The sequence below is a fragment of the Caretta caretta genome, chromosome 5 (assembly GCF_965140235.1).
Source record: "Caretta caretta isolate rCarCar2 chromosome 5, rCarCar1.hap1, whole genome shotgun sequence".
In the NCBI taxonomy this organism is placed as follows: domain Eukaryota; kingdom Metazoa; phylum Chordata; order Testudines; family Cheloniidae; genus Caretta; species Caretta caretta.
In genome coordinates this window covers 45464274-45491286 of record NC_134210.1, presented here as the reverse complement: position 1 = coordinate 45491286, position 27013 = coordinate 45464274, and the positions used below count along the sequence as shown (strand labels likewise).

At 40.5% G+C, this 27013-nt stretch overlaps 1 protein-coding gene across 3 annotated transcripts in view; it reads left to right on the top strand.

Annotated features, from left to right (window-relative positions):
- The window catches only part of JMY (junction mediating and regulatory protein, p53 cofactor), a 132557-nt gene that overhangs the window by 65278 nt on the left and 40266 nt on the right, over window positions 1-27013 (top strand). For all 3 annotated transcript variants that reach the window (XM_048849376.2, XM_048849375.2, XM_048849377.2), the window contains 2 exons: window positions 12570-12735; window positions 20113-20300. In XM_048849376.2, the coding sequence (XP_048705333.1) occupies window positions 12570-12735; window positions 20113-20300 (354 nt within the window). The remainder of the gene's footprint in view (window positions 1-12569; window positions 12736-20112; window positions 20301-27013) is intronic.

Sequence of the window (27013 nt, the reverse complement as noted above, 5' to 3'; positions counted from 1 at the left end):
CTTTCTTAAATTGATGGACGTTATTAGCACTAATTTTATCACTTCAGATAGTTAATGAATGGCTTGTGTAAACTTTTAACGTAAACAGTTTAAAGGAAAAATATACTGTGGATACATGTCTGGGCAAGTTCCCTTCTCAGGTAGTGACACAGTATAAGTTCCCTGGTATGCTAGAAATTTGGATGATAAAGAGTAGGTTTGGTGCAATTGTGACACTTCTGATACAGCGCTTTCCTTTTACAATGAGAAATAATTTCTAAATGCCAAATACCAGGCTACACTGTCTGACATAAGAACACGATTTCTGTGTTCTATACCTCTCCCCCTCTTTTTAGGGGAAGAATCAAGCCTGTTATCCTGTTTCAGAGTATTTTACAAGCTATTAATTGTTTGAATGTGACATCAATGTCCCACTTGTTCTGTTGGCCACAGTCAGGAACTTAATGTGGATGCCCAGTAATAGACTGAAATAATGTGTCTTGGTGTTACTGTGGTATGCGAATTACAAACTATGTTTTCATAGTTTAGTGTGTGGTCAGGCTATGCCTGCTATTGTAATGAGAGTAGACGGTACTACTTGCAGCTCATCAAATTCACTGCCTTGTGAGGTGAATTTGGGAGGACGTAAGGCTAAGGGAGCAAACCATGACAGAAAAGCCCCACGGCCTTGTGGGTGAATTTGGGAGAATGTAAGGCTATGAGAGTAAACTCAGTCAGAAAATCTATAGTGGAGACCCAAAGGCAGTCAGCTACTAATATCTTAGTATCTTTCTGCCAACTCCTGCAGTGGATCAGGTACCAGATGTATTGGTTCTTCCTCTCTTCTGGATTTCACCAGTGATGCTGAGAGGGGTGTCCTGATGCATAGGCAACTCAGGGCCTCCATGTCATCTGCCCAGGCTTGCGACCTGCAGAAGTACTCCAGCTTCACCTCGAGCATCGACACAACACAGGAGGCAGCAGTTCTAAGCTCTTACTCAATTGCTGTAGAGTTGAGCACCTGGGGCTGTCTCAGACAGTGGGAGAGATCATCGTATCTCACTGGACAACTACCGCCTGCCATAAAACTGGGCAGCTCCCAGACAATAGGGTGGTGTTCCTCCACAGTCTGCCTGCTTCAGTGGGTGCTTGGAGCTTAGAGTTTTATAACATGACAAGTGAACTGTAACCAACACACCAGGCAAATCAAGTAAAAGAAAGAAAACATCCTTAAAAATAGGGTGCTGGAACGTTCGCACCATAACAACCAGATTATCTGAGGACCTTCAAGAAATCAATGATGCACGTAAAACTGCTGTAATAATGAGCTGAAACGACTCAGTGTGGATATTGCATCACTCCAAGAAACACGGCTAGCATTAAGTGGCTCTCTCAGGGAAAAAAACTACACATTTTTCTGGTAGGGGAACAGCGTTGAAGAAACGCGAGAGCACGGAGTGGGATTTGACATCAAGAATTCACTTCTGGGGATGGTTGAGCCACCTATAAATGGATCAGAGAGAATTTTTGGCACTATGCTTGTTCACATCTGAGGGCCCAGTCAACCTTGTGATTGTGTATGCCCCAACGCTCTCCTCGTCTTCTGACATCAAGGACCAGTTTTGTGACCAGCTGAACACCACCATCAGCAAGATTCCGAAACATGAATATGTTTTCCTGCTAGGGAACTTCAATGAAAGGGTGGGAGCTGATCATGAAGCATGGACCAACTGTCTTGGTCAACATGGAACTAGTAAGATGAATGGAAATGGTCAGAGACTGCTAGAATTTTGTTCCCATTACAACCTCTGTGTAACAAACACATTCTTCCAGACAAAGCCACAACACAGAGTGTCTTGGAAACATCCCAGATCTGGCAACTGGCACCATTTGGATCTTATCACAAGGCGTACCAATCTTAACGCTGTCCTCATTACCCATAGCTACCAAAATGCTGATTGCAACACAGACCACTCTCTGGTATGCAGCAAGGTTAGACTTAAACCAAAGAAAATACACAGATCTAAAGTAAAAGGATGTCCTTATATTAACATCAGTGCCATTGTGGACCAAGAAAAGTCACAGCAATACAAAAACATACTCCCAGAATCCCTTGACTCCAGTGATTGTGCCACAAGTGCCCAGCTGAAATGGGAGCAACTGAAGAATACAATCTACGATCAGCCCTGTCTGTCTTTGGGAAGAAGAAAAATAAGACTAACGAATGGTTTGACACATATGCCAGCGCGTTGACACCAGTCATAGAGGCCAGATTCACAGCCCAAACCAACTACAAGAGAGACCAAATTAAAACACCTTACAAGCATTGAGAGTGGCAAGAACCAAGGTAAAACAAACTGCTTGACGCTGCACCAATGACTATTGGCTGCACTTATGCGAAAGCATCCAAGTAGCAGCTGATGCAGGGAATGTTAGTTAATGTTAAGATGAGCTATTAGCAGCAGGAGAAAAAAAACGTTTGTAGTGATAATCAGGATGGCCCATTTAGACAGTTGAAGAAGGGGTAAGGATACTTAACTTAGGGAAATAGATTCAATATGTGTAATGACCCAGCCACTCCCAGTCTCTATTCAAACCCAAGTTAATGGTATCTAGTTTTTATATAAATTCAAGCTCAGCAGTTTCTTGTTGGAGTCTGTTTTTGAAGCTCTTCTGTTGCAAAATTGCCACCCTTAAATCTTCTACTGAGTGGCCAGAGAGTTTGAGGTGTTCTCCTACCAGTTTTTGAATGTTACGATTCCTGATGTCAGATTTGTGTCCATTTATTCTTTTGCATAGAATCTATCCTGAATCATAGTGCAGCTTCAGAGCTTAAAGGTCTACTAACAACATGATCTTCTCACTGAGACAACTACGAGAGAAATGCAGAGAACGAAAAAAGCCCCTTTACATAGCCTTCGTTGATCTCACAAAGGCGTTTGACCTTGTCAGTAGAAGTGGATTATTTGCGCTTCTGGAAAAGATTGGCTGTCCCCTCAAGCTCTTAAGCATGAGTTGATCTTTCCATGAAAACACGTATAGCACAGTTCAATACAGCGGCTCAGTCTCTCTGCCATTCCAGATTTGTAGCAGAGTTAAGCAAGACTGTGTACTTGACCCAGCTCTGTTTGGGATCATCTTCTCCTTGCTACTAAAATAAGCTTTTGGTTCTTCAACTGAGGGAATCTACTTGCACACAAGATCTGATAGATAGCTGTTCAATCTTACAAGACTCAGATCTAAAACCAAGACTCTGGAAGCCCTTATCCAAAACCACCTCTTTGCTGAGGACGGAGCAGTTAATCTCTAAAACTTTATGGACCGTTTTTTCCAAAGCCTGCCAATAAGCCTAAAAAAGACTAACATAATGTGCCAAGGAGTTGAGGAAGCACCCTCTATCAAGATCAACAACTATGAACTTGAAGTAGTGAACAAGTTCACATACCTGGGCTCCACTATCACAGTTAAACTTTCACTTGAAATGGAACTCAACATCTGCATTGGAAAAGCCACCACAACAATGTCTAGACTGAGCAAGTGGGTATGGCAAAACAACAAACTGACAGAACACACAAAGATCTGTGTTTATCGTGCGTGTGTTGTCAGCACACTTTTGTATGGAAGCAAGATATGGACCTTATACTCTCATCAGGAAAAGAGGCTCAACAGCTTTTATATGCATTGCCTTTGTTGAATCTTTGGCAGCTCTTGGAGGAAGAATCACCAACACTGAGGTGCTCAAGCGGGCCAGCATACCCAGCATTCAAACACTCCTCAAACAGAGATGCCTCTGCTGGCTTGGGCATGTGTGCTGAATGAATGATGGCCGCATCCCAAAGGACATCCTCAACAGTGAATTGCCATCTGGAAAAAGACCCAAAGGGCAACCAAAATTGCATTTCAAGGATATGTGCAAGTGAGACCTCAAGAAATGGACATGGATGTGGACAACTGGGAAGATCATACTCAAGACCGCAGCCTTCGGAGACAAGAGCTAAACAAAAGTCTCTGGAGTTACGCAAGGAAGTAGTCCATCTTAGGAGAGGAGAAAAGAGCTCACAAAAGGCAGAGCCCAAAGGGTTGAAATATCTTTAAATGTTGCAGATATGGCAGTGATTGTGTCTCTCTCGAGTGGGTCTCTTCAGCCACAGCTGCAGCTGCCATAAAACTGACTAAATTCTTTACCTCTCAGGGCTGTATACCCGTGGTCTCTCGAGACTGAAAGATGCCTACTAATTCTCAGTTGCAGTGTTTCACTACAATATAAGTTTCAGAGGAACAGCCGTGTTAGTCTGTATTCGCCAAAAGAAAAGGAGTACTTGTGGCACCTTAGAGACTAACCAATTTATTTGAGCATGAGCTTTCATGAGCTACAGCTCACTTCATCAGATGCATACCGTGGAAACTGCAGCAGATTTTATATACACACAGAGAATATGAAACAATACCTCCTCCCACCCCACTGTCCTGCTGGTAATAGCTTATCTAAAGTGAGCAACAGGTGGGCCATTTCCAGCACAAATCCAGGTTTTAAATGTGTAGAACCTAATTTCTCTGTAAGAGATGCTCCAGTCATATCAGGCTGCTAATTATATATACAGAAATTTATTCAGTAAAATACAGTAAAAATGTTTGAAATTTCATAATGTTTAATAATATTCTGAATACTTGATTAGCAGTGAAATGTTTTTACAGGTAAATAATATAGATTACAAGGTCAGAAGGGACCACTGTGCTTATCTGGTCTGACCTCCTGCATAACACAGACCATAGAATTGCCCCAAATTAATTTCTGTTTGAACTAGAGCATATCTTTCAGAAAAACATCCAGTCTTGATTTACAAATCTCCAGTAATGGAGAATTCACCTCAACCCTTAAATTGCTATATGATTGATTATCCTCACTATTTAAAATGTGCGCCTTATTTCTAGTCTGAATTTGTCTAACTTCAGCTTTCAGTCATTGGATCTTATTATACCTTTGTCTGCTTGATTGAAGAGCCCATTGTCAAAGTTGTGCTTCCCATGTAGGTACTTCGACTCTGATCAAGTCATCTCTTACCCTTTTGTTAAACTAAACAGGCTGAGCTCCTTGTATCGACTGATACAAGACATATTTTCAAGTCCTTTAATTTTCCTCGTGGAGCCCACTCCATTTTATCAATACCCTTCTTGAATTGACACAGTATTCCAATAGCAGTCACACGAGTGCCAGATAGAGGTAGTATACAACTGCCCTACTACTGCTCAAGATTCCTTGTTTCCCCAAGGATCATAAGTCCCCACAGCATTGTATTGGAGACTTATGTTCACCTGATTATTCACCATGGCCCCCAGGACCTTTTCAGAATCATTTCATCCTGGGATAAGGCCCGTCAACATGGGGGACTCTAATCATATCACCTTCCTTTAATTCTTCATTGAGTACCATATCAGCTGTTCCATTATTTTCCTGGAATCAGTGTCAGTCTGACAGGCGCGGTCATCCCACTTATCATTTTTAAATACGGGGAGAATATTAGGTTTTTTTCTCTAGTGTTCTAAGAGGTATTGAAAATCAGCATTAATGTTTTTAAACTGGGGGATGCAAATAATGTAAACCTGCTGATTTTAAAAATATCTAATTTTAGTAGCTGTTTTTAATATCCCCCTGAACTACTATTGGAGTAGAAAGTATTTCATCCTCATATATGGCTACATCTGGCTTTTTTTTCAAATTCAGAACAGATATTTATTGAACACTTTTTTTGCCTTTTCTACATTATTTTTCTTAGATGCAGGTGTGTATTTCATGTAGGTGCGCATATGCACCCAGCACCCTGAAGCCAGAGAATTTTGCCTAGCAGTACCCATAGGGCTTGCGCCAGTGCACTGTGGCCCTGCCTCCTCCCTGGCCATATGAGGGCAGCACTGCCTCGAACCTCTTCACGGCTGGAGGTGAAACTTGGTATAGTGTTTTCACCTCACATTTTTAGTCTGTTTTCTGAGGGTTTTTTCCTCTAGATCAGTGGCTCTCAATCCACGGCTTATGTGACATCCTCAGGGCCATACAGGTAGTATATATATTTTATGGGTGCGGTCCACATGGGACAGAGAGAGCTGCATACGCGGCCCACAGTGTTAAATAAGTTGAGAACCACTGCTCTAGATAATAGTAGTACCTTAGGTTTAGTTTAGTGTTATCATAGTGTTGTTTATAGTAGCTGGGTGCCATATGTGTTGCCTTTACCAGGGTTCAAGCATTGTCTACCATGAGGGTGCGGGGGAAATGGGACCATCCCCAATACTGATCCCCACGTGAGGTGCTTTTGTCTTGGTAATGGACACGTTAAAGAATGGTGTGCCATCTATAAGTCGTTCAAAAGACCGCATATTCCAGTTACATTACATTCACATTCATTAGCATATTTTCATAAAATCATATGGAGTGCAATGTCACATACTCTTTGCTGCGCAGTACAGAGGATAGAGTTTTTAGGGGTTGTGTTTGTCTCTTCCTAGGCCAGAGCATTTCTCCCAGAGTCTGAATTCCAATTTATTCAATCTCTAATGACAGACCCCAAGTTTCATCTAATCACAACAGCCCAAAACAGCACAAGGCTCCTAGGGCACATGGCCTCTTACACTTATGTAGTACAACATGCAGGGCTGCACCTCAGGCCCCTCCAGATGTGGCAGGATTCAGTGTACTTGCTAAGCCATCTTCATTGGGGGCCTGTGATCACGATACTATTTAGTTCTGATTTTGCTGAATTGTGACTGGATCCTCATCATTTGTGTAGGCGTTCTCTTTCTCAACCCTCAGTGACTCTGGTGTCAGATGAGTCTGCTCTAGGGTGGAGAGCCCACCTGGGGCCCCTCCAGATTCTGGGTCTTTGGTCCTTGCGGGAACTCTCTTTTCATATCAATGTCAGAGAACTCAGGGCTATGCATCTTGCCTGTCAGGTTTTTCTACCTCATAACAGAGGGGGAAACTCATTTGTTCTTATAGACAACACCACAGCTATGTTTTACCTCAAAAGGCAGGGAGGAGCTCACTCATCCGTCCTTTGTTGAAGCAGTTGACCTGTAGGAATTTTTGAATAGCCCATTCAGTCAACCTTGAGGTCTCTTACTTTCCACAGATGCAGAATGAGCTACCAGACGACCTGAGCAGGTCATTTTTTAGTCACCACAAATAGTCTCTTTGCCTGGATGTAGCCAGATGAATTTTCCAGCGGTGGGTGACTCCCCAGATTGACCTATTTGCAAACAACTTTCTGCTCCCTGCAAGGCCACAGTCCGGGCTCAATCACAGATACCTTTCTGCTACCCTGGACAGAAAAGCTATGCTTTCCTCCCGATCCCACTCCTACAGAGTGCTACTAAAGATTAAGTAGGACCATGCCTGGTTTATATTAATAGCCCCAGCATGGTCCTGCCAGCACTGGTTCCTCCACTCTACTTGAACTCTCAGTGACATCTCCAATTTCATTCCTGTTGCACCTAGATCTGATCTCCCAAGATTGTGGTCGTCTACTCCACCTGAACCTGCAGTCCCTTCACCGAATTGCCTGGAAGCTCCATCGCTAAATTCCAGAGAACAGTCTTGCTCAGAGCAAGTTTTTCAGGTCTTACTAAAAAGTAGAAACCCCTCCAACAGGACACCTCCTTGTCAAAATGGAAGCAGTTCTCTATCTGGGCTTGTCAAATCAGCATCTTGTCAATGCATTTGTCCATCCAACATATACTTGACTGTCTGCTGCACCTAAAATACCAAGGCTTAGCAGTTTTCTCTGTCAAAGTTCATCTGGCAGCTGTATCAGCTTTCCACCTTCACATAGATAACCGGTCTGTTTTTTCTAATGGTATGACAATCAGATTCCTTACAGGTCTGTAAAGGTTTTACCTTCAATTAATGGAGCCCGTTCCTCCTTGGGACTTGAACTTGGTCTAGTCTGGACTTATGAGACCACCATTTGAGCCTTTAGTAACATGCTCCTTACTACACCTTTCCTGGAAGGTGGTTTTCACTTCTGCCAGAAGAGTCTCTGAACTGCATGCCCTCGCTTCTGAACCATCATCTACAGTCTTTTTTAAGATAAGGTGTACTTACACCATCATCTGAGTTTTTCCTCTAAAGTAGTTTCAAATTTTAAACAATCAGTTTACTTACCCGTTTTTTTAAACGCAAACCACACACAAATAGGGACAAGCAGCGGCTACACACTTTGGATGTTAGACAAGCACTGGAGTTCTACTGAGACAGGATCCATCCAACTGTTCATGGCTATCGTGGACAGAATGAAAAGCCTTCCAATCTCCTCACGGAGAATTTAGTCATAAATGACTTTCTGTATCAGCGCTTGTTATGAGCTGGCAAATGTTTCACCAACAGACAAGCTGACTACTCACTCCACAAGATCTCACACATCCTCAACAGCATTCCTAGCGCAGATCCCTTTCCAGGACATTTGTGAAGCAGCAACCTGGTCATCGGTGCGCACTTTGTTCTTCTATTACACCACTACCCAGTAATCTAGAGACGATGCCAAATTTGGTGGAGCTGTACTACAATCCGTAGACTCCAATTCCTCCTCCTATATTATTTCTTGGGAATCACCAAGAGTGGGATGTACATGTGCAGTCACGCAAAGAAAGAATAGTTGTTAAACTTTCACAACTGTTTGAGATGTGTTGCACATGTCCATTCCACAACTTGCCCTCCTCTACATTGAGTTTCCAGGATGATTCTACAAAAAAAATGATTCTGAAAAAATTGTAGTCTTAATAATGAACCATTTTTTGTTGACGTTTCCACTATTTTCATCTATAATGGACCAGTACCATTGCTAGGATTCTCCTGTTCCTAATTAACTTCTTCTCATTGTCCTTTTCTGTGTTGGCCATAGACTTCCCCTTGTGTCCCATAGACTTCTTGTATCAATTCCTATGTTCAGTACTATCAACTTCTGTGTGTGTGTTTTGATAGTTGCCTTTGCTTCCTCTTTAAGCCAGGTTGATTTTTTTTTTCTGTAAACTTTTTCTTTAGCCTTCTTTCTGAATTGTGATTTTTGGTCATTTAGTACAAACGGTCTTAAACAATTTCCAATTATCATTCATATTTTTTGGTTTAAATTCTTTCTCCCAGCTACTTGAATCATAATTGTTTTCAGCTTTGTGAAATTGGCCTTTTTAAAGCACCAAATATATCTATTATTAGTTTGGTCTTGATTATTTTTGCACGTAACTAATGTGATCAAGTCATGATCGCTCGTACCTATGTTACACTAATTTTTAATTCTGATATCAATCAAGATGATGTCTAATATAGAATTCCCCTGTGTTGGATGCAACACTTTTTGAGTTAGGAAAGTATAATCTGTAATAATTAGACATTCCAAGGATGTTTTGTACTGGCAGCATGAGATTTGTTTTATATGTTGCTCAGATTGAAGTCCCCCATGATAAGTGGTTAAGGAACCAGTCTTCCTATTCTCTAGTGCAGTGTTTCCCAAGCAGTGTCCTTCAGCACGCTGGTGTGCCATCAGGCATAAACAGGTGTGCTGTGGAATTTTGGAAAAGTCACTTGTGGGGGTGAGGCGGGGGGAATTCTAATTATTTTAGTTAGTGTCAAAACCAGATTAAAATTTGTGATGTTGCTCTTTGGGTGTACGTGCGTGAGGCAGACACATCACACTATGCTCAAATTACCTTGCTGTTTGCATAGTATCACGTGGGAGCCATGTTTTCTTTTCAACGGTTAAGTTATCGTGGTGAATTTTGAATTGAAGACTCTAAAACAGACACATATTTGAAGAAAAGAGATTCTGGCGCCTCCATATCTACTTTCAGTGATGAAGCTGAATGTGAACTGAAAAGCAAAGTGGTGATCCAACACTACTCTTAAGAGCTATTTGCAATTTGGATTTTTGTGTACAGGTGAGCCATCTTTTCCTCTTCTGCAATGTCTTGTGTGTGAAGAGAAACTTTCAAACCATGCAATGGTGCCAAGTAAGTTAAAAAGACACCTTATAAACAAACATCTGTCCCTTGCCAACAAAGACAAATTATTTTTTTGAGCATTTAAAGGATCAGAATGAAAAACAAGTCCAAATGATGAAAGATTGTGTAACTGTTTCTGATACAGTTTTGGAAACAAGCTGCTTGGTTTCTGAGCTTGTAGTGAAGACAGATAAACTACACACAATTGCAGAAACATACATTTTATCAGTATGCAAAGAAATGGTGAGAGTTATGTTAAGTGCAAATTCAGTCAATGAAATTGCAAAAGTTCGCCTTTCAGATTATGCGATATGTCGCCACATTGATGACATGTTGGCTGATACTGAGACTGCATCCACAAATGTGGACTTGTTAGCCAACAGTTGAGCATGACCATTGATATCTGTTGATCCATCACTCTGCAATGCAAATTTTCCCCTTGATTTGATTTTTTGTTAGAGCAGTCTCAGCCAACAATTTGCCAAATTTGCAAAGGATGGACTGCACTTTATTTTAAAGTTTGTTGACATGTCTTTGGACTCCTTCTGGTTGATGGTGGCAGATCAGTACCCAGTAATGTTACACCGTGCTATCTCCATTCTGTTGCTGTTTTCAGCAATGCACCTGCTTAAGATTTTTAAGCCCAATTTGCATCAAAAACAAAGAGAGTGCCTGAGATTGGTGGAGCAAGAGCTCCAAGTTGCATTGTCCACATTTCCTGCCAGGATTCAATGATTCTGCGCACAAGGCAAGCTCAAATTTCTCATTAAATGTAAGTTTTCGTTTAATAATTTTAGCATGCCACGTACATTTTATTGAAGTCAGCGTACCTTAGACTGGAAAAGGTTGGGAAACACTGCTCTAGTGTGATCTGGTGGTCTAGAGCAGACACCAACTAATACCCCATCTTCTGCTTTATCTGTTAGGATATCAATCCTTAACTGTTTATGATCATTTTCTTCTAAGTTGCCAATGACTTGGAAACAGATAATGCCTTTTTGGACAGAGTGCCAGTCCATGTTTGTCCACTCTATGTTTCAGTCTTGTGTGGAAACATGCTTTTCTAGATTAATTCAGAAAACTCTTTAAAGATAATTTCAAATCAGTAAAAACTGGGAAGCCAATTTATGGCTGACTATTGATTAGAGTGAGGTTTTAATCCTTGAAGATGCTACCATAACTTAAATCTACTGGGAAGTAAAATTTTGTTATTTTTAATTAAAAAAAAAAAAGCAAAACAAAAAAAAACTTTCACTTTGTTTTGCACTTTCTCACGAGATGGCCCCACTTCCTGGTTGAGGATTTATAATATAGAAGCTGGATTCTCTTTCCTCAGGAAAAGAGGACGGGCAGACTAGAAAAATGCATCCAACTGAAGCCAAAATGTCTTTCTCTCCTGCCTCAGCTAGGAGGGGATCCAAACTCCGTAGACGCTGGCAGGGATTCATTTTGTTAGGAAGTTGGGTTTGGCTTTGGCAGTGACTGGTAGGTGGGAAGGAGAACCAGAGAAATCCAGAGCCTAGATTCTCCTATAAAATGTAGCAACAGATGAGAGATTCCTTTCGATATCAGCTGACTATGCAGTTCTGAACTCCTACCCCCACTTTCCAGCCAAACAGGATCTGGCTGCTATGCATACTTGCCTACTGTGGGAAATGGAAAAGCTTGGAATTTTCATTTTGGCTGTTTCCTGAAACCTCGTCTTACGTGTTCCTTTCTGATATATGACCGGAAAAATTGACATAATTGTTTTAAACCTGGAAAATTCTCTATTCTCTTACTTTACCTCCAAAACAATTAGGCTCAAGAACGATCAACTTTTCTACCTGACTAAAAAGGATCCAGTGTCCTCTTCTTCTCTCTTCTGTTCATTGCTGCAGCACTGGGTGTCCTGAGATTTTGAAGGGAGGCCTGAGAAATGGCACAAAAGCCTGTGGTTAGGCAGGTATGCTGCTTTATGTCAGCATCTAGGAAGGTTACCCACAAAGTGTGTGAGAGTGGAAAACATGGAGTAAAATATTTATATTTTATTTGCTGGAAGATTCCTCAGTTGTTGTCCCATTGAGAGAGAGAGAGATACATCTAGTCATTTTTTTAGTTCACCATGACCTAGACTGTCAATCTTAACTTCAGTTTTCTAGGTTTTGTTGGTATAACAGCCTCTAACAATTTTAAAACATCTTTGCATCTAAGCTAACACAGTACCGAATGGTTACATTAGACCTCTATTGCTCTATTTACAAAAACAAACAAACAAAAACATGAAATACAGAAACAGAAGAAACAGGAAGTTGGGGGTGTACCTCTCTCATCCTGAAAGAATGGACAGTCATAAACTGTAAGCTGATGTAATAGACCTCCTAGTGCTATACTGAAAATATGTTGACTATTACATCTGAAGTGAGAGTAGTCAAAACTTCTCCTACAGCATTGACAGTATTCAGTTCAACCATATTTACGATAATCTGAACTCTCTCTCTTAAAACTAGTTTTTGGCATGTTTTAATTTTTTTAAACATAAAGATGAATATCTCGGGCTTGGTTTTACTAGGATCCTGTAGTCATGTATCGTTCACTTTTTCTTTTTTTTTCCTTCCTCCATTCAGATGCAGAGTTTGCAAGGTGGTACAGAAGCCATGGCCCATTTGGACCAGTTGGAAGCTGATTATTATGATCTACAGCTTCAGTTGTATGAAGTGCAGTTTGAGATTTTGAAGTATGAAGAGCTGCTGCTGACAGCACAACTTGAAAGCATCAAAAGACTAGTATCAGGTACAGTACACATTTTATGGGCATAATCTGTGTTACCTAAGACAGTACTAATACTGAACTGTAAAACTTAGAATCAACCATTTTAGCATTCTTTAAATAAGTAAAGATTTAGGACTTTGAACATAAGTACAATTAAAATCAGTTGAAATCTGCATCGAGGAGAAGGAGGTAAATTTTTAAATCTTTATATATTGCTTTGTCTCCTTAACTTCAGTTGGAATCACATACCTAATGTCTTATGCAATATTGGGAAAAATTAGGGCTGGAAAGGAAGGAATTATTTTCTAAGTGTTCTTGTGTACTGCAGGTTTGGCTAACTTACAGGAGTTGTTGCTCTCAAAATTTCTGAAATAAGTGTTTAAGTGTAGCATGTGGCTGTCAAGGAGGTGTCAGGCAAATCAGAATCCTCTAGGTGAGCTTTTGACACATTATGAAGCATTTATGTTGCCATTGTAACAGAGTTTAGATCAGGGACACACAAGCTGTGGTCCCTAGACCTGATGTAGCTCACAAATCATTTAAAACCAACTCATAGAGATGGTGCAGGGAAATTTAGTGTGTGTGTGTCCAGCCTGGTCTTCTGAGTTTTCTTATGCTTATACTTTTACTCAGATGTTAGCTTTCTATGCTGGCTCAGTGCTAAAGGACTTGTGGAGGAAGTGTTCATCAGAAAAGTCACTGTAGAGCAGAAATTTTCAAATGTGCTCATATTGTGAGTTACATCTTGAGATACAGCACCTCATGGCACCTTTTCTCCCATTCACAGTAGTGTGGACTGCTTCTTCTCACATGTGTGATCCTATAACATCCTTATGGCAATTACTGTAATTGAGCCCATAGCGAAAGAGAGCTTAATACATTTTTAGCTGTCTTTTAATGAAATTTTGCAGTCAGCCTAGCCAGCTCTCTGCGGGCTGTGAGTAAGTGCTCAATAGACAATTCTTTGTTCACAGACTGCTTTACGATATGATTCTAGTTTTGATCCTGATGTTACTGCACAGTTTACTTTCATGCAGCTAATAGGGAACCTATCTAGTAAGAGAGACAAAGGAGGAAGAAATAGTTAAATCAATGTTCTTTGAATTAGTATTAGCAAAACTATAATGTTATGTTGACTTTTATATCTGGAAGGTTCACTGAGTAATTTGAAGGACCTTTGAGTTGAGGTACATTGTCACCGGTACTTGGATTCAGTTTGGATATTGAGATTATTCCACTATTACCAACTTTTCCACCAAAAGAACAGTGGACCTGCTGTAAAAGTAGTATACATCACTTTTTGCTCATGGTACACATAGGCAGATGATTACTGAATCCAAAAAATTCTTCATAGCTCAATGCTTAAGTTACCCCCAATTTTTTTAAGTTCTAAAAATATTCTTATTTCTCAATATTACACTTTTATATTAAGCCTTTATCCAAAAAAGCATAAAGGGTTTGGCTGACTTTATTGAATGCAACAGTCTGTGTTAGGAGCTAGCATTTTTAAATAATGTACAGCAACACTACACACAGGTTAGGACAGAATACTGAAAGAATACTGGTCCTGTTGAAATTATGGGGAAGTTTTAGTTAGGCAGAATGAAACTATCTATTTGTAATTTATCCAGCAGAACTAGTGCAGTTACTCTTGTGAAAAATACCATAGGATTTTTAGATAGTCACATGTGGTCAAGACCATCCTGCATCTCCTCTGCAACGTGGCATCTCTCAAAGTACAGTGGCCTCTAGCACACACGATTTACTACTGACTCAGAGAGAAAAATGCTATTTATTGGATCATCAATCCTACTTTCTTTATGGTTACGGTCAGAAAAGTAGCAGCCTTCTTATAGAACAGATCTATGTGATGCACATGTTAATAACCATTGTAAGCTGGAACTACTTTTTACTCCTGGTAGCTACATTCACTCTGTAGTGCTCTGAGAATGCAGTTGGATTCTGTTCTGATTTCTGAATCATCAGCAGAATTGAGTAAATTCTGGCTGACAATCTTTTATTGGTAATGCTAGAACCAGAAAAAACACAACTTTACTTCAAAATCCTAGCTTGAATGTCCAGGTTGGTAGTTAGGGAGGGGAAGAAACACTGTTTTATTTGTAAATGGAATACAGTTGCTCTGGTAGCTATTGAGACAGTAAATGGGATGGTGGTTTTTAGAGTTACCAACAGAAGATGTGTACTTGAATTCACAATCTGTAAATTAAGGCTTTTAAAGGGACAACATACCCAAACAGGCCAGCTTCATCTCTGCTGAAGGATTTGTGGTGGATGGAATGTCATCAATAGATAATGTGATAGTTGGCTGCTGGCTTAGTATTTTAATTTATCTGGCAAGTCTGAATGTTGTGGGACTAAACAAAAAAGGAATTATTTTAATTTGCATATTTTTCATGTTCTAGTTATAAGAGAGGTTCAGTACTTACCAACCTCACAGACATGTTTTAAAGGCCAAAAAGAATAGTTTGTTTTTCTGATGAAAGACACAATAGAATTGCAAGAGTTTTCTTTAAAATATTTGTACGTTTGCAGGTCCCCTTTCATGTCCCAGTTTTAACATTGAAATGCTTGTTAAAGATATAATTGAGTAGGGTAGATTTGATTTAAATCAAATTGATTTAAATCCTGATTTAAATAACTAGTCAGGAAGACTCGATTTAATCATAGATTTTTACATAAAAGTGCATTCTTGTTGGTTGTTATAACCTTAATACCTATTCTTCACAACTTAGAGATAGACATAGGTTTCATTTTTAGAAAGTACACACTATACATGTTTAAGAGATTTATTTTGAAAACTTTTCAGATTAGTTTTACAGCTATATCAGAAAATGAATGATTGTTTGGGTATTTCATTTACCAAAGGTAATTGAAGCAGATATTTCTGAAGTCATTGGGAGGTGAACTATCTCCAGTTCAACAGGTTAATCATTAATATTTGGAGGATTTTCTTGCCATGCTGTATTAGGAGGAGAACATCACCAGACAGACAGTTAAATTGTTTTATTTAACTAAAACAGCAACATTATGTATTCTGGATTTTTTTCTTGAACAGCAAACATATAATAAATATTTTAACAAAACAAGCATATGAATTTCTGAATTTAGTTTAACATTCAAGTTTTTTAAAATCAGGTTTGTTTTTGTTAAAATTGTTTTTAACTGAAATAGTTAAATGAAATATTTTAAAAAAATAAAAAATCAACTGTCAGCCAGGTCAACATGAGAAACCTAAAATATTGGCTTCTGCAGCTAACTGTCGTCTTCACCTTCATTTTCCTGTTCATAATCTGGAAAAGAAAAACAAGCTTTCCTGCTTTTTCAGATCCCAAATGGTTTCTTAATTTGGAATGAATTAGTCCAAAGGAAGAAAATATTCTTTCTACACTAGCAGAAGAAGCTATTGCTGTTAAAAGTGAGATTATCACTTCAATAGTCTCTGAATCCAAGCACTTAAGTGACTTCCACCAGTTCACTTGTGTGACTTTCTTTAGAAGATCATCAGCAAATATATATTTCTTGAATGGTTCACCCTTAGCTCTGAAGTTTGTTATAGTTGGTATTATGGAGGGATGATTGCTGGATGTCCATGTCATAGCCAACTCTTCTTCTTCAGTAGTTAAGGTTTGACCCTGGTACTGAGAATTGAGTATTGAGAATATTTGCAAGACAATGAGCTGGAGATAGCGCTTGTCCCATTCATTTTTTTAATGCTTGTAATTTAACTCTGTCATTTCATATTTCTCTTTTTAAGATCTCACTCAGTTCCTTCCAAATTTCAACAGCGTCAGCAATAAAACAAAACCTGCATTTTGTTCATGGCTATAGAAATAGGCTTCAGGGTACACAGCATGTGTTCTACACTTCTCTTAAGCCCAATGTTGAGAACTTTGGCTGTGACAGTGCCATCTATTTTTTCTTGATTTTGTTCACAAATTGTCATCAGATTAGACCAGTTCTTGATATAGTGCTCAAAACAGTCCACTACTGAGTTCCATTGCACGTCTTGTGGGAGAGTTAGCTTGGTTCCTCCCACTTTTTTCAGAGCAGCTGCAAAGTGGTTGTTACGGAAGTATTTTGCAATTTCAACAACATTAGCCTTTATGTCTGAAGTCTTTGGCTAGGAGGTGCATCAAACGAGCACGGCAACCCTATGATATTAGCTTGGGACTCTCTTCTAAATAATTTCTTCTCATCTTGGATACATTTGCAGCATTGTCTGTGACCAAGCTGCATACTAGACATTTGAATTATTTTTCAGTTTTTTTATAGCTTTTATTGCTACTTCTTATAAGCATTCTGTTGTGTGTGCATTTCCTGATGTATCAATTGTTTCTGTAAGGAAGACATTCCCTTCTTCTGTTGTCACACAAGCACATACAACAGGATCATTGTGGACATCGCTCCACCCATCAAGACTCAGGTTAACAATTTTACCCTCTAGACCTTTTGCACACTGCTCAATTTCTCTTTCATACACTTTATCCAGCAATTTGCCTGCGACATCTGCTCTGTTGGGTGGACTGTATCCTGGTCTTAATGACTGAACCATGTTAATGAAGTGTGGGTTCTCAATCGTACGGAAAGGAGAGAGTTTGTTGCGTAAACAAACCGGACAATTTTTTCATCCATTACCTCTTTTTGTAATCTGCTGGTTCTTATCACAAACTTATCTATGGTTGTTTCTCTTTTTGCTACAGGTGATATACTGTGGCTATGTGACATACATCATGTGACTGAAACACTATCATTGGCAGATAACTCTGAAACTATAGAAAATGATGGTGATCTTGAAGGTGGATAATCTTCAGAATCCTGTATGTTGAGGATGGATTCTCCTAAACAAAATAAGTCAATGCAGTTATTTAATTATCATACTGCTCATTTAGTATTACTCATTGCATTCACTGACACTCAGTACTACTTTAAAGGTGAAATTGTAAAAGGAAGATCTGCCTATTTCAGCTATTTATTTTTATCACAACTGCATCTAACATGATAGTACCATAGAGTAACAACTAAATTGTTTGCTCAAACATGAGAATTCAAGAATAGTCCAGAAGGAAGAGAGGCAGTTCATGAACTATTGGAACTCATTTACAAAACTTTTCTTAAACATTACATGAATATATTGTCTTATACTATAGAATTAGAATTTATAATCCCTATTCCATGATGAGATATCTTTGAGCTATAATGTATCTTTAGGTAGGTTTTTTCCCTCAAAAAGCATTTTATCAAAAAAATCTGATTTTTTTTAATTTTTATTGTTTAAATAATTGATTTTTATCCATCCTGTAATTGAGTCTGTCAGTTAATTTGTAAAATCCTATTTTACGACTCGGCCTCATTTAAAATGAAACCTGCACACAGAATTCTCTCTTTGATAGCTGCTTAAGAAAATACAGTTTTAGGTGAATCAGACATAAAATTTTGCAGGCTGATGTTTCATGAAGTGGTCCAGTGACTAGTGTTGGGTTTTGTTGTACATTGTTTTGATTTTAGAGTTATGAAGTTCTGTCCTTACTTGCTAGAATCACTTGTCTTCTTCTGAGTTGCTGTTTGTTAGAGGGGGGATATAGTCAGCACCAGGGGACAGAAGATGCTACATGCAGATAACACAGTAAGTGGCTGCTGCTTTTAAGATGGGTAGCCTCAGAGAAGGGAGGAGGGAAGCCCTTGCCCCAGAAGAATCCTTCAGCTGGGTAAGAGAAAGTTAGTTATATGCAACCAGAGTAGCAGCTTTCCTGAGAGGTGGCTGACTGCAGGAGAAATAAGAAGAGTGTGTTTCTAGGTCAGGGACAGGCAAACTTTTTGGCCTGAGGGCCGCATCAGGTTTCAGAAATTGTATGGAGGGCCGGTTAGGGGAGGCTGTGCCTCCGCAAACAGCCAGGCATGGCTGGGCTCCCGCCGCCACCTCCCTGCCCTCCTCCCACGGGACCTCTGCCCCATCCAACCACCTCTTCTCGCTGTCCCCTGACTGCCCCCCGCTGCCCCATGCAATCCTTCCTGACTCCCGCCCCCATTCAACCCCCCTGTTCCCCACCCTCTGACCGCCCCGAACTCCCCTGCCCTCTATCCAACACTGCCGCTCTCTGCCCCCTTACCACACTGCCTGGAGCACCCGTGGCTGGCGGCGCTACAGTTGTGCCGCTCGGCTGGAGCCAGCCACACACGCGTAGCACAGAGCACCAGGTCAGGCTGGGCTCTGCAGCGGCGCTGCTCCAGGAGCTCGCGGCCCCACCGCCCAGAGCATTGCACCAGCAGCGCAGTGAGCTGAGGCTGTGAGGGAGGGGGAACAGCAGGATAAGGGCCAGGGGCTAGCCTCCCAAGAGCTCAGGGGCCGGGCAGGAGGGTCCTGCAGGCTGTAGTTTGCCCACCTCTGTTCTAGGTGCTCAGGGCTGGGCAAATGGCAATAAGGTCAGCACTAAGTGTTCACTGTCCTTCTTGTTTGAGCCACCTGCACTGAACTCCCCTCCTGGTAGCATCCTTTGACCTGCCTGCAGCAGAGGATATAGAGGGGTTTAGAAGGCCTTTGTGTCTCCCTTACCCAGGCATTCACAGTGAAGGATTCATCACCTTTATTCTTTTTTTTTTTTTCTTGATAAGAGATTAGAGGTCAAATGTTCACAATGACACTCATTACAGCATTTGAATTCATTAGTGCTCCACTGTAGGCAAGAGAGACTATAGTGTGAAATACAAATTTAAAAATGATAGGTTGTGATAAAACCTTTGATAATGTCATTGTCCTCCTAAGTGTGGTGTCTTCAAGGTAAGCCTAACAGAGGTACTCACCCTGCCTCCAATGAGCAGAAGCTGTGTGACTACGAGCCCAGAAACCTCCTGATGGGAGGAATCTTGGGATCATCATGTTGTCTAATTTCTTTTTCATGGTATATATATGAGATATCTGAAGAAGAGTCACACAACGAAAACCTTAGGAAGTGGCGATACAGCTTGAACTTTGCAGTGGAGATCACAGGGGATGACTGTGCAGCATAAACTCTCCCCTCATGTTAGTTAAGTTCAAACGCTGTCAGGGGCGTAGTGTTGAGGTGACATGGGGTTATGTTTCCTTCACAAATTCCTGCTGACAGTTATTGTTAGTGGTATGTGAGCCAATAAAAATAACAGGAGGTACATAATTGTTGTGGATTTTTATGTTTTAGCTAAACTGTAGAGCCTTAGGAGGTTGTGCCACTTTAACACCTTGGCACTCAACTGTCATTTTTGTCAAGACCAGCTCTTCCTGCGCATTGTCTAATGCAGGGTTTAATGTTAAAAAACAAAACAAACAAAACCCACCAACTTAGTGGTTTATGTCAATCACATATACTGATTTGACTTCTTTTATTGCTGACATTTTATAAACAGAGAAGAGAGATGAAGTGGTGTATTACGATACTTATGAAAGTATGGAAGCCATGCTTGAAAAAGAAGATATGGCAACATCTATACACTTACAAAGAGAAGAGCTGCAGAAGTTGCAACAGAAAATCCGCCAGCTGGAAGCAAGGCGTGGACGTATTTCAGCCAAGAAAGCCTACCTCAGAAATAAAAAGGTAATATTAAATTGTACAATTCTTCTCTAACAGAGACTTCCCTTTTTAGTAAAACCACAGAGGCATCCAATCTTGGATGGGAGCCCACACAGGGAGACTCAACACCCAATAAACTGGGTTTCTTCAGGAACAGTAGCTGCACATAAGTATTCTGGGATAAGGGATATAAGATTCCAAGTGTTTAATGCTGCTTAAAATTATGGAGGTATCCGTTATAGTTCCACAGTGAAGGCTGAGGAGTTTTGCAACAGTTCAACCTCGTTCTGTAACCCACAATTACAACACTTATTCTTTGAGCGCACATTTCATTTTTAGATAATTTATAAATCAGTCTGTTAAAAATGGGTCCTTTAATAATTGTTTTAGTCTCTAGTAATCTTAATAATGGAAAAACACTCTTCAGACTTCCAGTATAATCAAAATGTCCTGAAACCTTTTTTTTGAAGAAGTTTTTGTTAGAGTTAAAATATTTATTTCTTAGTGAGTTTGTTTATTTTGGTAGCTGCTGCCGTTCTTCACAACTGAAAGTTTCTCTTTTAGTAGAGGTTAATGTTCTTCTGCAAAGGATTCCACCAAGAATTGTCCTCTTAAAATAGCTGTTGTTCACTATTCAGTGGAACATAGTCATCCCACAGTTAAGATGCCCTTCTCAAAATGGCTTCCATCTCTGGTTGTTCTCAGTGGATGGGGACCACAGGCTGCCCTTAGCAAAGATGGTCACTGTCTTCATTCACCTGCTGCTCAGTCATCCTCTCTTCTTTGTAACAGGATAGGGGTCACCATCTTTCCTTTGGGCAGCTTGCTTTCAGTCCCATTATAAGTGTGGAAATGCACAATTTAGAGCACTGAAATAACTTTAACTCTGCCCTATAGTGACACCATGTAATGTTACCATTAGGGCATTTCAGGATTTGGGTTCCCAGATTAGATTAAATTGACTTTTAAAGAAAAATTAGGTTTTTTCCCGCCAATTCAAAACAAGTCAGAAGACTTAAGTAGAGAAGTAACAGTTTTTCATGGAACTTTAATTTGTAATCAATATGTGAAGAGATTTAAGTTACAGTATGGATTATCTCTTTAATATTGATGATCTATCTTGAAAGATTAACAATTGTGATTCATGCGCAGAATTGTTGCAAATATGGATTATGTTTTCAAGTCATGTTAGATTTCGTTTCTCTGAATGACTTGTTTGTAGTTCCCTTAAAGCCCGTGCAATTTTATGAACATGCATTATTTGAGTGAATATATTAATGAAAATAAAACATCACAGAACTAGAGATAGTCCTGAGTTTTTTCATCCATTGCTGTGTACTAAATTTGAAAAACAGCTGAAGAGTTAATACAGTCACCAAGCAGTTATCTTTATACTAGCTAACTTTATACCTTTTTTTTTTTTTTGTACTGACTGCTTTTCGGTCACCATTGTCTCACCTATCTCACTCACTATTGCATGGGAAAGAACACAAACAGAAAAATAATGTACAGAAATTTTCCCTTGTTACTTACTCATGGGAAATAGTTAGTTCAGTCACCGAGTTCACTTGTTTGGAATCTTGTTTTGGTGCCTTTTTAATGTGCCTTATTCCTCAGCCAGTAAAGAAAACACATGCAGAATAATATGTATTTAAATTGGCAGGGTTGACCAAAGATTCTATTTTTATGCAGAAAGGACAGGGGATGTCAGTAATCCCGTGCCATTAGGCAGCAAGTTTTAGGGGAAAAAGATACTTAGGCAGTTCAGGATGAGTATCTAGGTCAAAGCATTGTTTACTGTAGTTGCTCAAGCTAATTTTAAATTCTATTACTGACCTCATCTCTGATTCCATGCCCTGTCAAACCTCCTAGTAATTATTTGAAGGAGAAAACATCCTGTGGCTTTGACTTTCACGTTAAGTAAGCACTATCGGTCTCGGAGTACCATTGAGCCATTCTTGCCAGTGGTGGTATTAACATTTGCCTGTAGTTCCATAGTTGTACAGAGTGCACAAGTCTGTAAGAAGATAAGGTCTCCATGCTGAGAAGTTAGTCTAAATTAAACTTACAGAACAATACTACAGGATGTGTGGTGACAGTAGAATCAGATGGTCTGAGGTGAGAACATTAGTGATTGAAGGCTAAATGAAAAAAGTGAATTTTGAGGAGGGATTTGGAGGATACTTGGTTGATCTCTCCATTCTTGAGTGTCTCCTTTAAATTTATCATGGAGTTCCAGGGAGAATAGGCTGTCACTTTTCAAAATACATTCCCATTCATTAAGAGCTTAATTTAGCAAAGCATTTAAGTTTCTTTCCTCACTTGAGGCCTTAGAACTTATGCAGTTGCTGCCACCTCCTCCCCCTTCCTGCCCCAAACCACAGAAAACAAACTGAATGTTAGATGGCATATGCCACAAGGTTCTGCTGTAGCAGGAACTTCAGAGCAGTCTAATATCTCTTGTTACGGTATAGATTTTTGGGTATTAGGGTTCTCTGTAGCCAGCTCCCTCTTTCAGGCTAAAATCCTGAATAGGAGAAGACTAGGATTGCATATCTCTCACTAGCTCCTGCTTGCGTTTTTTTTTACAGGAGATATAGCTAATCTAATCATCCAAGAAAGTGAAAACCTCTCTCGGAAAAGTTAAAATATAGTGATGTAATATAAATCCTTTTTATTCATAAAGTTCTGACATCAAAAATACAGAAACATAAAATGAAGTGTAATGTACAATTGATAATGCACATTGTACCTGACAATTGGTAATAGTGTAAGATCTTTCTCAGAACTTATACTTCATGTTCTTCTTCCTGTTTTGTTAACAATGTCAAATCATAGCACCATTGTAACAAACCTTATAAAGTAAGAAACTGTTACAATTTAAAATCAATAAGGAAACACCTTATCTTTCTTTAATAGTGGAGCTGCTACACAGTACATGGAGCATGTGTTTTGAGACACTTTTTAGATGCCACTGATGCAGAATTGCTTAGAGTAGGGTGAAAAAGTAACTAAAACATTATAGCTTGATAAAAGCCTCATATCTTAAGTTGACTACACCATCTTATCCTTGTAAAACTTAAATTAGTTTCACAGGTGGTCTTTTTTCTCCATAGTCAGTCATTTTTCCAGTGCTGTTACTTCTCCCTTCTCTCAATCCAGGTGAGGTGGTTCTTCATAATCTAGTTATTAATAGGTAATGTAGTGTAAAAGGAGTTGTCTGTTTTCCATTTTTCTTTAACATCCAGCTCTGGATTCTGCCTGCACATGTAGCTGTATTGTTATCCCACTGCTCTGACCCTAACCCTAACCCCTTGAGGAATTCTACCATGATTTCAACAATTTCCATCCCACCATCAACCTCAGCCTAGACCAGTCCACACAAGTGGTCCATTTCCTGGACACTACCGTACTAATAAATGATGGTCACATAAACACCACCCCATACCAGAAACCTACTAATCGCTCTACTTACCTACATGCCTCCAGCTTCCATCCAGGACACACCACACGCTCCATTGTCCACAGCCAAGCTCTAAGATACAACCGCATTTGCTCCAATCCTGCAGACAGAGGTGTTGTAGGAGTTTGTCTCTGTCAAGCATTCTTAAAACTACAATACCCACCTGCTGAAGTGAAAAAACAGATCCAGAAGAGTACCCAGAAGTCACCTACCAAAGGACAGGCCCAACAAAGAAAATAACAGAACGCCACTAGCTGTCACCTTCATACCCCAACTAAAACCTCTCCAGCGCATCATCAAAGATTTACAACCTATCCTGAAAAATGATCCCTCATTCTCACAGATCTTGGGAGACAGACCAGTCCTTGCTTACAGACAGCCCCCCATCCTGAAGAAAATACTCTCCAGCAACCACACACCACACAAGAAAAACACTAACCCAGGAACCTATCCTTGCAACAAAACCTGATGCCAGCTCTGTCCACATATTTATTCAAGTGACACCATCCTAGGACCTAATCACATTAGTCACGCCATCAGGGGCTCCTTCACCTGCAAATCTACCAATGTCATATATGCCATCGTATGCCAACAGTGCCCCCCTGCCATGTACATTGGCCAAACCGGACAGTCTCTACGCAAAAGAATAAATGGACACAAATCTGACATGTGGAATCATAACATTCAAAAACCTGTAGGAGAACACTTCAGTCTCTCTGGCCACTCAGTAAAAGATTTAAGGGTGGCAATTTTGCAACAGAAAAGCTTCAAAAACAGACTACAGCGAGAAACTGCTGAGCTTGAATTTATATAAAAACAAATACCATTAACTTGGGTTTGAATAGAGACTGGGAGTGGTTGGGTCATTACACATATTGAATCTATTTCCCTAAAGTTAAGTATCCTCACACCTTCTTGTCAATTGTCTAAATGGGCCATCTTGATTATCACTTCAAAAGTTTTTTTTTTTTCCTCCTGCTGATAATAGCTCATCTTAACTAATTAGCCTCTCACAGTTTGTATGGCAACTTCCACCTTCTCTGTATGTATATATATTTCTTCTTACTATATGTTCCATTCTATGCATCCGATGAAGTAGGCTGTAGCCTATGAAGGCTTATACTCTAATAAATTTGTTAGTCTCTAAGGTTCCACAAGTACTCCTGTTCTTTTGTTAGTATAGGATTAGTTATTCTTCGATTAGTGTCCATATGGCTGTTCCACATCAGGTGCGCATTTGCCTGTTGAGCCCTTAATTGGAGATTTTCAGTTAGCAGTGTATGTTTGGCCTGTGCATGCTCCTTGTGCATCTTCGTGCTGGGTATCAATGCCATATTAGGCGTGCATGGGCAATCTGCCCCCTGTTCCTTCTCAACCATCTTGGCCTGAGACGGAGCCGTAGCGTGTCTGCCTTGAGTGTGCTTTGGCTTTTTTTCTAATATTAGTTTTTATAGTTAGTTGTTTGTTTTACTCCTCTTTCCCCTCAGGGAGATTGATCTCCCCCCACCCCCGGCAGGGCATCCCTGGCTCTCCAGGTTTCAAATGTTGCTTCTTCTGCCAAGAGGAAATACAAGAAGATTAAACTCAGAAGACTGCTAACGATGGCCAGCTTCTGAGTCAAGTCAGGAGACCCCCCTACCCCATACCTGTTCCAGACGGATCCAGCACTACTTCTACCTCAGCACAGGCTTCCCCTAAGAAAGGGAAGACTTCCAAAACGAGGAGTGCAGACTCTCACCTGAAGGAGACAGCTCTGAAAAGGTCTAGGTCCCCAGGGAGAGCTGTGGTCTCTGAAACCTCAACCTTTCAACTCAACCCCATGCGGTTGAACTGAAGGACTCCTCCTCCCGTACTGGTCGGGCTGTAAAGTCCCAGAGCACCAAGTAGAGAGACATCTCCAACAGGGCCTTGGTACTATCTACCAGCAAGGAGAGCAAGCATAGACACTAGGGGCTGGTGATATTGAGTTCACACAGCTGTCAGTACCTGTGTGTTCAGCCCAGCCATTGGTACCCATGCATACAGCACTCTTGGCACCAAGCAAGCAGTGGTGCCACCCACCATTGGCTTTGGCTACTATGTCAGTACCAATGCCCTACTTGATAGCACAGGAGTTAAGATCTACTAAGGACCTCTCAATAACAGCCAAAGTCCCCACTCCTCATGGGTACTGATCATCTCTTGGTACTGAGACCCTGATCTACAGACTACTGTTCTCCAGTACTGCAGGATTCTCCACCATTTTTGGTGGGTGCTCTCTCTTTGGATCAGATAGAGGAGGATAAAAGAGACTTCCAGTTGGTCTCCTCTATTTCTGTTCAGACGTATCCAACATATCCCTTCAACGACCCCTTCTCTGAAAGATATAGGGAAGATCGAGATCATTATCAAGGGTGGTGGTCCCTCATGCCACTCCCACTTCTGTATGCCCCCAATGTCCATACTTGGACCTCTGAACTGCCTATCAACAATTTGCCAGACCACAGGTGTTGCATAGGAAGGCCAGAGTTGTACAGCCCTCTCCTCCCCAGCCAGCCCTCCCATAGCAGATGTTTGAGGTTCAGGAAGCAAGGGTAGATAAGGAGGTCACCCCTCAAACATCAGTTTATGCCTTTGTCACTATCCATGGCTGATGATTTTTGACAATATCAAGGCCTCATAAAGAAGATAGCTGACACTCTTCAAATTCCTCTTGAAGAGGTCAATGATTCACAGCACAAACTGTTGGATATCTTGTAGTCGGTAACCTCTCCAGGGTGGCGTTACCCATCAATAAGGCACTTGTAAATCTGGCTAAGCTTGGTGGCAGACAGTTGCCACTGTTCCAGCCATGTGGAAATAGGCAAATAAGAAGTATTATGTTCTGCTTATGGATTCTTATTTCTTGCTCTCCCACCCTCCACCTAACTCCCAGATGGTGGAAGTGGTAAAAAAAATGGGGTAGGGAGCACTTCTCTAAGTCTACCCCATATGATAAGGACCAGAAAAGGCAGGATCTCTTTGGGTGAAAGGCCTCTTTGTCAGCAACCCTGCATTTCAGGATTGCGAATTGTCAGGTGGCCAAATATAATTTTACACATTATAACAGATTCACAGTTTTTATTGAACTTCTGCCACAAGAACATAGGGAGCAATTCCAGTCCATCATCTGAGGGCCACTTTGTGGCCAGACCTGCCTGTCAAGCATGCTGGTGTGCTGCAGACACTGCTGCCAGTCCATCTCCACAGCGGTGTTTATGACCAGGGCATCATGGCTCCATATAATGGGGTTTCT